At 42.0% G+C, this 12,731-nt stretch overlaps 1 protein-coding gene across 1 annotated transcript; it reads left to right on the forward strand.

The window, feature by feature from the left end:
• The first annotated feature begins 2,608 nt into the window (after window positions 1–2,608).
• Window positions 2,609–12,152, forward strand: LOC149982175 (1-phosphatidylinositol 4,5-bisphosphate phosphodiesterase delta-1-like). Its single transcript, XM_090182907.1, has 4 exons — window positions 2,609–2,820; window positions 4,912–5,044; window positions 5,180–5,329; window positions 8,743–12,152. Exons 1-4 carry the CDS (start codon window positions 2,674–2,676, stop codon window positions 8,829–8,831), a joined length of 519 nt encoding a protein of 172 aa, XP_090039033.1. The 5' UTR covers window positions 2,609–2,673; the 3' UTR covers window positions 8,832–12,152.
• Window positions 12,153–12,731: the final 579 nt, after the last annotated feature.

The following is a 12,731-nucleotide window of genomic DNA, read 5'->3' on the forward strand; positions in this document are numbered from 1 at the left end:
TCATGTAGTAATCAAAAAAGTGTTAAATCAAAATATATTTTATATTTGAGATTCTTCAAAGTATCCACCCTTTGCCTTGATAACAGATTTGCACACTCTTGGCATTCTCTCAACCAGCTTCATGAGGTAGTCACCTGGAATGCATTTCAATTAACAGGTGTGCCTTGTTAAAAGTTAATTTGTGGAATTTCTTTCCTTCTTAATGCGTTTGATACAGTTGTGTTGTGAGAAGGTAGGGGTGATATACAGAAGATAGCCCTATTTGGTAAAACACCAAAGTCCATATTATGGCAAGAACAGCTCAAATATGCAAAGAGAAACGATAGTCCATCATTACTTGAAGACATGAAGGTCAGTAAATCCGGAAAATTTCAAGAACTTTGACATTTTCTTAAAGTGCAGTCGCACTATAATGAAACAGGCTCTTATGAGGACCGCCACAGGAAAGGAAGACACAGAGTTACCTCTGTTGCAGAGGATAAGTTCATTAGAGAGTTATCAGTCTCAGAAATTGCAGCCCAAGAATGTGAGATTTTTGGTTCCAACCGCTGTGGTCTTTGTGAGACGCAGAGAAGTTGAACGGATGATCTCTGCATGTGTGGTTCCCACCGTGAAGCATGGAGGAGGAGGTGTGATTCTGTGGGGGTGACACTGTCAGTGATTTATTTAGAATTCAAAAAGGCACACTTAAACAGCATGGCTACCACAGCACTCTGCAGGGAAACGCCATCCCATCTGGTTTGCGCTTATCATTTGTTTTTCAACAGGACAATGACCCCATTTGACCAAGAAGGAGAGTGATGGAGTGCTGTATCAGATGGCCTGGCCTCCACAATCACCCGACCTCAACCCAATTGAGATGGTTTGGGATGAGTGAATGAAAAGCTGGTTGAGAGAATGCCAAGAGTGTGCAAAGCCGTCATCAAGGCAAAGGGTGGCTACTTTGAAGAATCTCAAATATAAAATATATTTTGATTTGTTTAACACTTTTTTGGTTACTACATGATTCCATATGGGTTATTTCATAGTTTTGATGTCGTCACTATTATTCTGCAATGTAGAAAATAGTACAAATAAAGAAAAACCCTTGAATGATTAGCTGTGTCCAAACTTTTGACTGGTACTGTAATGTGAGGTAAAAGAGTTCTGATTGAAAACGTAATTCAATAGATGTCGTCACCAACACCAGTTTTCTCAAAGTGTGCTAGAGATGTTAGTCATCACAGAGAGAGAGAGAGAGACGTTACCGTGCTGAGAGAAGACAAATTAAAAACACCAGCTGGATAAAAATTGGTAAAATGGGAAACTTTTTCAAAACCAAATACTAATATTTCCAAATTAACTCCTTAATATCTACAGAAACATTGCAAACGTTGTTTAGAATCAATCCTCAAGGTGTTTTTCACATATCTATTCGATGATAAGTCACTCCTGGCAGTTTGGTTTCTCCTCTCTTCAAAATGGAAAAATGCGCGCACCTGGAGATTGCGCAATAGTTTCGACAGAGGACACCCAGCGGACACCTGGTAAATGTAATCTCTTATGGTCAATTTTTCAATGATATGCCTACAAATACGTCACAATGCTGCAAACACCTTGGGGAAACGACAGAAAGTGTAGGCTCTCTCCTTGCACATTCACAGCCATATAAGGAGACATTGGTACACAGCGCCTCAAAAATCTGTCTCACTTCCTGTATGAAATTTCATCTTGGTTTCGCCTGTAGCATTAGTTCTGTGGCACTCACAGACAATATCTTTGCAGTTTTGGAAACGTGTTTTCTTTCCAAAGCTGTCAATTATATGCATAGTCGAGCATCTTTTCGTGACAAAATATCTTGTTTAAAACGGGAACGTTTTTCATCCGAAAATGAAATACTGCCCCCAGAGTTTCATGAGGTTAATCAATGTTTCAGTACAAGTGACGGTTTTAGCCAGCCGGCTCATTTTCAACCGCAGTTCCTGGGCAGGTTAAATGTAAAAAAAAAAGTTAACATCACATTACATCATTTCGCAAATAGTTTCATCTTTACTCATTCATTTTAAACAAGAATAAGTTGAAAGCCTCGTAACTGAGGGACCTGTATAAAGAGAGTTAGGGTAATGTATCTGTATTGTCTTTCATGAGGTCACAAACATGAAACAGAATGGACCGGGTCGTAGCTCCACCGACCGTTTACACATTCTCCAAAATAGGAATATTGTTCAATTCTCAAATTCTGGGATGGAGTAGAATTCGGCGGGAGAATCCCTTTGTCTTAATGTGAAACTTTCTCTCTCTATACCGCATGGTCATGGAGAGAGGAGTCTCTGTGGTATTTACGACGTGGTTGTAAGGTCCTAAAACTGAGGGGGGGGGGGGGGTTGTTCACGTCTCTGCTAGCCAATTCACTGAAAGGGCTTGCGTCAAGACAAAAGCTTTGGGCCGACTCCGTGAAAAAATCTGTCAATGTGCCCTTGAGCAAGGCACTCTGGATAACATCATCTGTCAAATGACTGATTTTTAAATGTACACTCCCCCTCATGGATTTTAAAGGACTGGTGTGAGGAAATCATGCTTACACCATCCATTAGGAGTGAGCATTCTAGAAGGGTAAGGATTCTCCCCACAACTGTTACTTAATCTCCTCTCCCCCTGTCAGTGTCCCTGAACTTCCAGACCTCCTGTAATGACATGGATGTGAACCAGGGTCGGTTCCTGACCAACGGGAAGACAGGATACGTCCTAAAGCCGGCCTACATGAGGGACCTGGGGTCAGAGTTTGACCCCATCACTCTGACCGCGGGACCGTGGCTGCAGCACAAGACGCTCCACCTCATGGTCAGACTCATTCTCTGGCTTGTTGGTTATATGTACATATCTCATTGACCTCGTACCCCTGCACATCGACTCAGTACTGGTACACCGTACATTTAGCCAAATTATTGACCTCGTACCCCTGCACATCGACTCAGTACTGGTACACCGTACATTTAGCCAAATTATTGACCTCATACCCCTGCACATCGACTCAGTACTGGTACACCGTGCATTTAGCCAAATTATTGACCTCGTACCCCTGCACATCGACTCAGTACTGGTACACCGTGCATTTAGCCAAATTATTGACCTCGTACCCCTGCACATCGACTCAGTACTAGTACACCGTACATTTAGCCAAATTATTGACCTCGTACCCCTGCACATCGACTCAGTACTGGTACACCGTGCATTTAGCCAAATTATTGACCTCGTACCCCTGCACATCGACTCAGTACTGGTACACCGTGCATTTAGCCAAATTATTGACCTCGTACCCCTGCACATCGACTCAGTACGGGTACACCGTGCATTTAGCCAAATTATTGACCTCGTACCCCTGCACATCGACTCAGTACTGGTACACCGTGCATTTAGCCAAATTATTGACCTCGTACCCCTGCACATCGACTCAGTACGGGTACACCGTGCATTTAGCCAAATTATTGACCTCGTACCCCTGCACATCGACTCAGTACGGGTACACCGTGCATTTAGCCAAATTATTGACCTCGTACCCCTGCACATCGACTCAGTACGGGTACACCGTGCATTTAGCCAAATTATTGACCTCGTACCCCTGCACATCGACTCAGTACGGGTACACCGTGCATTTAGCCAAATTATTGACCTCGTACCCCTGCACATCGACTCAGTACTGGTACACCGTGCATTTAGCCAAATTATTGACCTCGTACCCCTGCACATCGACTCAGTACTGGTACACCGTACATTTAGCCAAATTATTGTTACTCGTTGTGTTTCTATTATTACATGTTTTACTTTTCTATTATTTCTCTATTTTCTTCCTCTCTGTATTGCTGGGAAGGACCCATACGTCAGCATTTCACTGTTAGTCTACACGTTGTTTACCAAGGACCCATACGTCAGCATTTCACTGTTAGTCTACACGTTGTTTTACCAAGGACCCATACGTCAGCATTTCACTGTTAGTCTACACGTTGTTTACCAAGGACCCATACGTCAGCATTTCACTGTTAGTCTACACGTTGTTTACCAAGGACCCATACGTCAGCATTTCACTGTTAGTCTACACGTTGTTTACCAAGGACCCATACGTCAGCATTTCACTGTTAGTCTACACGTTGTTTACCAAGGACCCATACGTCAGCATTTCACTGTTAGTCTACACGTTGTTTTACCAAGGACCCATACGTCAGCATTTCACTGTTAGTCTACACGTTGTTTTACCAAGGACCCATACGTCAGCATTTCACTGTTAGTCTACACGTTGTTTACCAAGGACCCATACGTCAGCATTTCACTGTTAGTCTACACGTTGTTTACCAAGGACCCATACGTCAGCATTTCACTGTTAGTCTACACGTTGTTTACCAAGGACCCATACGTCAGCATTTCACTGTTAGTCTACACGTTGTTTACCAAGGACCCATACGTCAGCATTTCACTGTTAGTCTACACGTTGTTTACCAAGGACCCATACGTCAGCATTTCACTGTTAGTCTACACGTTTTTTTACCAAGGACCCATACGTCAGCATTTCACTGTTAGTCTACACGTTGTTTACCAAGGACCCATACGTCAGCATTTCACTGTTAGTCTACACGTTGTTTACCAAGGGACCCATACGTCAGCATTTCACTGTTAGTCTACACGTTGTTTACCAAGGACCCATATGTCAGCATTTCACTGTTAGTCTACACGTTGTTTACCAAGGACCCATACGTCAGCATTTCACTGTTAATCTATACGTTGTTTTACCAAGCAATGTGACGAATAAAATTTTATTTTTTTTGTCATATATACAGTAGCTTGTGTGTTATCAACGTTCACTCTCTTATGACCACGTTTCCACATTGATGATGACGAAAACGCTGACCATGTAGTCGTTTTCCCCTTTGTCATTCCCAGATCATCTCAGCCCAGCAGCTTCCAAAAGTGAACCAGAAAAAGACATCCATTGTGGACGCGCTGGTCAAAGTGGAGATACACGGGGTGCCTGCTGACACCGCAGATAAAGAGACGCCGTACATCGGGAACAATGGTATGAGAATTCACACACCCAAAGTGCTTAGCAAGTGACACTGTTCTGACCCGAATTCAACAATGCTCATTTAACTAGCAGATGTTTCTACCAATGTGTAATAGGGTGCTTTCTTGTTTTTTTTGGACTGCTCAGGTTTCAACCCGATGTGGAATGAGAACTTTAAGTTTGATGTGTACGTGCCAGAGCTGGCCCTGGTCCGTTTTGTGGTCGAGGACCACGACTCTGTTACTGATAATGACTTCGTCGGACAGTTCACCGTACCATTCACCAGTTTACAGATGGGTAAGTTAGTAGTCATACCATTCACCAGTTTACAGATGGGTACGTTAGTAGTCATACCCTGCCATTCACCAGTTTACAGATGGGTAAGTTAGTAGTCATACCATTCACCAGTTTACAGATGGGTACGTTAGTAGTCATACCATTCACCAGTTTACAGATGGGTACGTTAGTAGTCATACCATTCACCAGTTTACAGATGGGTAAGTTAGTAGTCATACCATTCACCAGTTTACAGATGGGTAAGTTAGTAGCCATACCCTGCCATTCACTAGTTTACAGATGGGTAAGTTAGTAGTCATACCATTCACCAGTTTACAGATGGGTAGGTTAGTAGTCATACCATTCACCAGTTTACAGATGGGTAAGTTAGTAGTCATACCATTCACCAGTTTACAGATGGGTAAGTTAGTAGTCATACCATTCACCAGTTTACAGATGGGTAGGTTAGTAGTCATACCATTCACCAGTTTACAGATGGGTAAGTTAGTAGTCATACCATTCACCAGTTTACAGATGGGTACGTTAGTAGTCATACCATTCACCAGTTTACAGATGGGTAAGTTAGTAGTCATACCATTCACCAGTTTACAGATGGGTAAGTTAGTATTCATACCATTCACTAGTTTACAGATGAGTTAGTAGTCATACCATTCACCAGTTTACAGATGGGTACGTTAGTAGTCATACCATTCACTAGTTTACAGATGAGTTAGTAGTCATACCATTCACTAGTTTACAGATGAGTTAGTAGTCATACCATTCACCAGTTTACAGATGGGTAAGTTAGTAGTCATACCATTCACCAGTTTACAGATGGGTACGTTAGTAGTCATACCATTCACTAGTTTACAGATGGGTACGTTAGTAGTCATACCATTCACCAGTTTACAGATGGGTAAGTTAGTATTCATACCATTCACTAGTTTACAGATGAGTTAGTAGTCAGACCCTGCCATCCACCAGTTTACAGATTAGTTAGTAGTCATACCCTGCCATTCACATGTTTACAGATTAGTTAGTAGCTATACCCTGCCATTCACATGTTTACAGATTAGTTAGTACTCAGACCCTGCCATTCACATGTTTACAGATTAGTTAGTACTCAGACCCTGCCATTCACATGTTTACAGATTAGTTAGTAGCTATACCCTGCCATTCACATGTTTACAGATTAGTTAGTAGCTATACCCTGCCATTCACATGTTTACAGATTAGTAGTTAGTAGCCATACCCTGCCATTCACATGTTTACAGATTAGTAGTTAGTAGCCATACCCTGCCATTCACATGTTTACAGATTAGTAGTTAGTAGCTATACCCTGCCATTCACATGTTTACAGTTTAGTTAGTAGCTATACCCTTTGCCAGATGAGATGGGTGAGTTGGTAATAGATCCTTACAGTACCTTCAGTGTTTTAATACACTGGCAAGAGTCATCGTTCCAAAGTTCCAAAGTCCAAACTCAACCATTGGTTCTTTATTTTGATAGAAACGATTCTTAATCTACTAACACTGAAAGCCCATACTATGCTTTTCCTGTCAGTGTGACTAGATGATAGGGAAGTATTGTCTCCTCTCTGACACAGAGAACAGAGTCTCTGTCATAATGACAAGACTGTAAAGCTTTGTTTCGCTCTTTAACTACAGTACCAGTCAAAAGCTTGGACACACCATTTTCTACATTGTAGAATAATAGTGAAGACATCACAACTATGAAATAACACATATGGAATCATGTAGTAACCAAAAAAGTGTTAAACAAATCAAAATATATTCTTCAAAGTAGCCACCCATTTCAAGCACACTCTTGGAATTATCTCAACCAGCTTCATGAGGAATGCTTTTCCAACAGTCTTGAAGGAGTTCCCACATATGCTGAGCACTTGTTGGCTGCTTTTCCTTCATTCTGCGGTCCAACTCATCCCAAACCATCTTAATTGGGTTTAGGTTGGGTGATTGTGGAGGCCGGTCAACTGATGCAGGCGGCGCACAATTGGCCCAGCATTGTCCGGGTTATGGTTTGGCCGGGGTAGGCCGTCATTGTAAATATAAATGTGTTCTTAACTGACTTGCCTAATTAAATAAAGGTTAAATAAAAAATGCAGCATTCCATCACTCTCCTTCTTGGTCATATAGCCCTTAGATAAGCCTGGATGTGTGTTTTGGGTCATTGTCTTGTTGAAAAACAAATGATAGTCCCACTAAGTGCAAACCAGATGGGATGGCGTATCGCTGCAGAATGATGTGGTAGACATGCTGGTTAAGTGTGCCTTGAATTCTAAATAAATCACAGACAGTGTCAACAGCAAAGTTCCCCCACACCATCACACCTCCTCCTCCATGCTTCACGGTGGGATCTACACTTGCAAAGATCATCTGTTCACCTACTCTGCGTCAAACAAAGACATGGCGGTTGGGACCAAAAATCTCAAATTTGGACTCATCAGACAAAAGGACAGATTTCCACCAGTGTAATGTCCAAGCAAGTCTCTTCTTCTCATTGGTGTCCTTTAGTAGTGGTTTCTTTGCAGCAATTCGACCATGAAGGCCTGATTCACACAGTCTCCTCTGAACAGTTGATGTTGAGATGTGTCTGTTACTTGAACTCTGTGAAGCATTTATTTTGGCTGCAACCTGAAGTGCAGTTAACTCTAATAAATGTATCCTCTGCAGCAGAGGTAACTCTGTGTCTTCCTTTCCTGTGGCGGTCCTCATGAGAGACAGTTAACTCTAATGAACTTATCCTCTGCAGCAGAGGTAACTCTGGGTCTTCCTTTCCTGTGGCGGTCCTCATTAGAGCCAGTTTCATTATAGCGCTTGATGGTTTTTGCGACTGCACTTGAATAAACTTTCAAAGTTCTTGAAATTTTCTGGATTAACTGACCTTCATGTCTTAAACTAATGATGGACTGTATTTTCTCTTTGCTTATTTGAGCTGTTCTTGCCATAATATGGACTTGATCTTTTACCAAATAGGGCTATCTTCTGTATACCAGCTCTTCCTTGTCACAACACAACGGATTGGCTCAAACACATTACATTAAGAAGGAAAGAAATTCCACAAAGGAACTTTTAACAAGGCACAACTGTTCATTGAAATGCATTCCAGGTGACTACCTCATGAAGCTGGTTGAGAGAATGCCAAGAGTGTGCAAATCTGTCATCAAGGCAAAGGGTGCATACTTTGAAGAATCTCAAATATAAAATATATGAATATTTGTTTAACACTTTTTTGGATACTACATGATTCCATATGTGTTATTTCATAGTTTTGACATCTTCACTATTATTCTACAATGTAGAAAATATTACAAAATAAAGACAAAAACCCTTGAATGACTAGGTGTCCAAACTTTTGACTGGTACTGTATACACACTGACTGTTCATTGACTGAGAACCTTCTCTCCGTTTAGGATACAGACATGTGCCGCTACTCAACAAGGAAGGAGACCCCCTTCCCTCAGCAGGACTGTTCGTACACATCATGATCATGGATGCCTAAAACAATCCCTGTCCGAATGTGCCATAATCACCACTGTGACTATCGTCCTGTCCCAAACAGACCTTCAGCCTTATACCACTACACCCTAGGGCATTAGAGTGGATCTGAAAGGGTTGAATATGTGTAAGTGTCCTAGGGAGGAGGGGCTAGGGGTTGGTTTGGGATTGGGCCCGAGGAAGGCGGGGCTAGGGGTTGGTTTGGGATTTGGCCCGAGGTAGGCGGGGCCAGGGGTTGGTTTGGGACCGGGCCCGAGGGAGGCGGGGCTAGGGGTCGGTCTGGGCCCAGAGGACATCCTCCTCTGGATTTTTGAAAACTAATTATAATTAGCTTATCGAATAGGCAAGAAGATTATCTGTAACAGTAGAACTCCATTTGAGTTTTTTGTACTAGTATTTTTGGGAATTGTGACAAATGAACAAGTTTATCAAACTATCACATCACAGGGATTATACAAACCATTGTTTTTGTATACTCGGTATTATTATATTGTTAAAACACTTTTCATTTTGGATCGTTGTATTTTTTAAAATTTTTTGATGTCCACCATGTTGTATAATCAGTTTATTTAAATCAAGGTATTTAAATGATAATTTTAAGATAATTCATTGAATGAACAGTATTTGAAGCCAACAAACAGACAATATTTTATTTTTTACAAAGAAGCACTTAGATGTTTCAGCTTTTATTGTTATGAATCAATATCCACGTTGTATACAGAGCATTCGGGAAGGATTCAGACCCCTTGACTTTTGCCACATTTTGTTACGTTACAGACTTATTCTAAAATTAATTTAAGAAATGTTTTCCCTCATCGATCTACACACAATACCCCATAATGACCTCACAATACCCCATAATGACCTCACAATACCCCATAATGACATCACAATACCCCATAATGACATCACAATACCCCATAATGACATCACAATACCCCATAATGACATCACAATACCCCATAATGAAAGCAAAAACAGGTTTAGAAATGTTTTCTAATTTGTTAAAAAAAAACAAAAAAAACAGAATGACCTTATTTACATAAGTATTCAGACCCTTTGCTATGAGACTCGACATTGACCTCAGGTGCACCCATTGTTTCCATTGATCATCCTTGAGATGTTTCTACAACTTGATTGGAGTCCACCTGTGGAAAATTCAATTGATTGGACATGATTTAAAAAGGCACAGACCTGTCTATATGAAAAGGTCCCAGAGTTGACAGTGCATGTCAGGGCAAAAACCAAGCCATGAGGTCGATGGAATTGTCCCTAGAGCTCTGAGACAGAATTGTGTCAGATCTGGGGAAAGGTAACAAAAAAATTTCTGCAACATTGAATGTCCCCAAGAACACAGTGGCCTACATCATTATTTTTTTAAATGTAAACTTTATTTAACTAGGCAAGTCAGTTACGAACAAATTCTTATTTACAATGACAGCCTAGGAACAGTGAGATAACTGCCTTGTTCGGGGGGGAGACAGATTTTTACCTTGTCAGCTCAGAGATTTGATCTCGCAACCTTTCGGTTACTGCCCCAACGCTCCAAACACTAGGCTACCTGCCGCCCCATATTTACAATGACGGCCTACCCCGGCCAAACCCGGACGACGCTGGGCCAATTGTGCGCTGCCCTATGGGATTCCCAATCATAGCCGGATGTGATACAGCCTGGATTCAAACCATGGACTGTAGTGATGCCTCTTGCACTTAGATGCAGTGCCTTAGACCGCCGCGCCACTCGGGAGCCCAATTCTTAAATTGAAGAAGATTGGAACCACCAAAACTCTTCCTGGAGCTGGCCCCCCAGCCAAACTGAGCAATAGGGGAGAAGGGCCTTGGTCAGGGAGGTTACAAAGAACTCAATGGTCACCATGACAGAGCTCCAGAGTTTCTCTGTGGATATGGGAGAGCCTTCCAGACCATCTCTGCAGCACTACACCAATCAGGATTTTATAGTAGAGTGGCCAGACGGAAGCCACTCCTCAGTAAAAAGCACATGACAGCCCACTTGGAGTTTGCCAAAAGGCACCTAAAGACTCTCAGACCATGAGAAACAAGATTATCTGGTCTGATGAAATCAAGATTGAACTCTTTGTCACGTCTGGAAGAAACCTGGCACCATCCCTACGGTGAAGCCTGGTGGTGGCAGCATGATGCTGTAGGGATGTTTTTCAGCGGCAGGGACTGGGAGACTAGGCAGGACAATGACTCTGAGCACAACAGGACAATGACTCTGAGCACACAGCCAAGACAATGCAGGAGTGGCTTCGGGACAAGTCTCAATGTCCTTGAGTGGCCCAGCCAGAGCTCGGACTTAAACCCGATCGAACATCTCTGGAGAGACCTGATAGAGCTTGAGGATCTGCAGAGAAGAACTGGAGAAACCACCCAAAAACATGTGTGCCAAGCTTGTAGCGTCCTACACAAGAAGACTCGAGGCTGTAATCACTGCCAAAAGGTACTTCAAGAAAGTACTGAGTCAAGGGTCTGAATACTTATGTAAACGTGATCAGTTTTTTTTATTTGTAACAAACTTGCAAAAACATCTAAAAACCTGTTTTTGCTTTGTCATTATGGGGTATTGTGTAGACTGATGAGAACAAAAAAAAATGGTATCCCTTTTAGAATAAGGCTGTAACTTAACAAAATGTGGAAAAAGGTCAAGGGGTCTGAATAGTTTCTAAATGCACTGTATGTGATATCAACCAAGTATATAATATGTACATGTTTAATTTGTCCTGGGAAAATGCAATCTCTGATAAATTAAGGAAACAAATGAATTGTTTGTGCTATCAGTTGGTGTCAGTAATTCACAGTTAATCAAATGTTTTTTTATTCAACCGTTACTACCAAATATCTGTACTAATTATGAGCAGAGTGTGGGGAAATGCACTCATTAAATATTATATTATTTACTGTGTTCCATGGGTCACGTAAGTATTAGACAATGTAGAGTTGGGTACCACTGACTCTAGTCGACAAAAACACATCAAGCTGGCACTGTGTAACCGTGCAGTCCCTCAACTCCCCACTCTGCCCTTAAGATTCTTCCTAATATTGAGTTGCCTCCCCATCAATTAGTCGGGTCATGAACTCTTAGGTGTCCAAAGCGTTCCACGGGGATGGTGGCACATGTTGGGGGCGGCAGGGTAGCCTAGTGGTTAAAGCGTTGGGTTAGTAACTGGAAGGTTGCAAGTTCAAATCCCCGAGCTGTCGTTCTGCCCCTGAACAGGCAGTTAACCCACTGTTCCTAGGCTGTCATTGAAAATGAGAATTTGTTCTTAACTGACTTGCCTAGTTAAATAAAGATTTTTTTTTAAAATGTTGATTCCAATGCTTCCCAGTTCTGTCAATGTGGCTCGATGTCCATTGGACCATTCTTGATCTACACAGGAAACTCAGCAGCGTTGCAGTTCTTGACAAACTGGTGTGCCTGGCACCTACTACCATACCCTGTTCAAAAAGGTACTTCAATATTTTGTCTTGCCCAATCACAAACACAACCCATTTCTCAAGGCTTAAAATTCCTTCTTACACCCGTCTCCTCCTCTTCATCTTTGCCAGTGGAGGCTGCTGAGGAGAGGACGGCTCACAGTAATGGCTGTAATGGAATGGCATCAAACACATGGAAACATCGTCTTTCAAGTACTTGATACCATTCCAGCCATTACCACGAGCTTGCCCTCCCCAATTAAGGTGCCACCAACCTCCTGTGGTCTACACTGATTGAAGTGGATTTAACAAGTGACATCAATAAGGGGTCATAGCTTTCACCTGGATAGTCTGTCATGCAAAGAGCAGGTGTTGATAATCTTTTGTACTTATACTTAAATCGTCCGTCATTTAGTGAAAACCGATTCAACTTGCCAAGGGCTTATCAATCAATTGAAAAAAAAAAAAG

Source organism: Oncorhynchus mykiss, chromosome 8 (assembly GCF_057628025.1).
Source record: "Oncorhynchus mykiss isolate SJ-2025 chromosome 8, ASM5762802v1, whole genome shotgun sequence".
NCBI classification, from domain to species: Eukaryota; Metazoa; Chordata; class Actinopteri; order Salmoniformes; family Salmonidae; genus Oncorhynchus; species Oncorhynchus mykiss.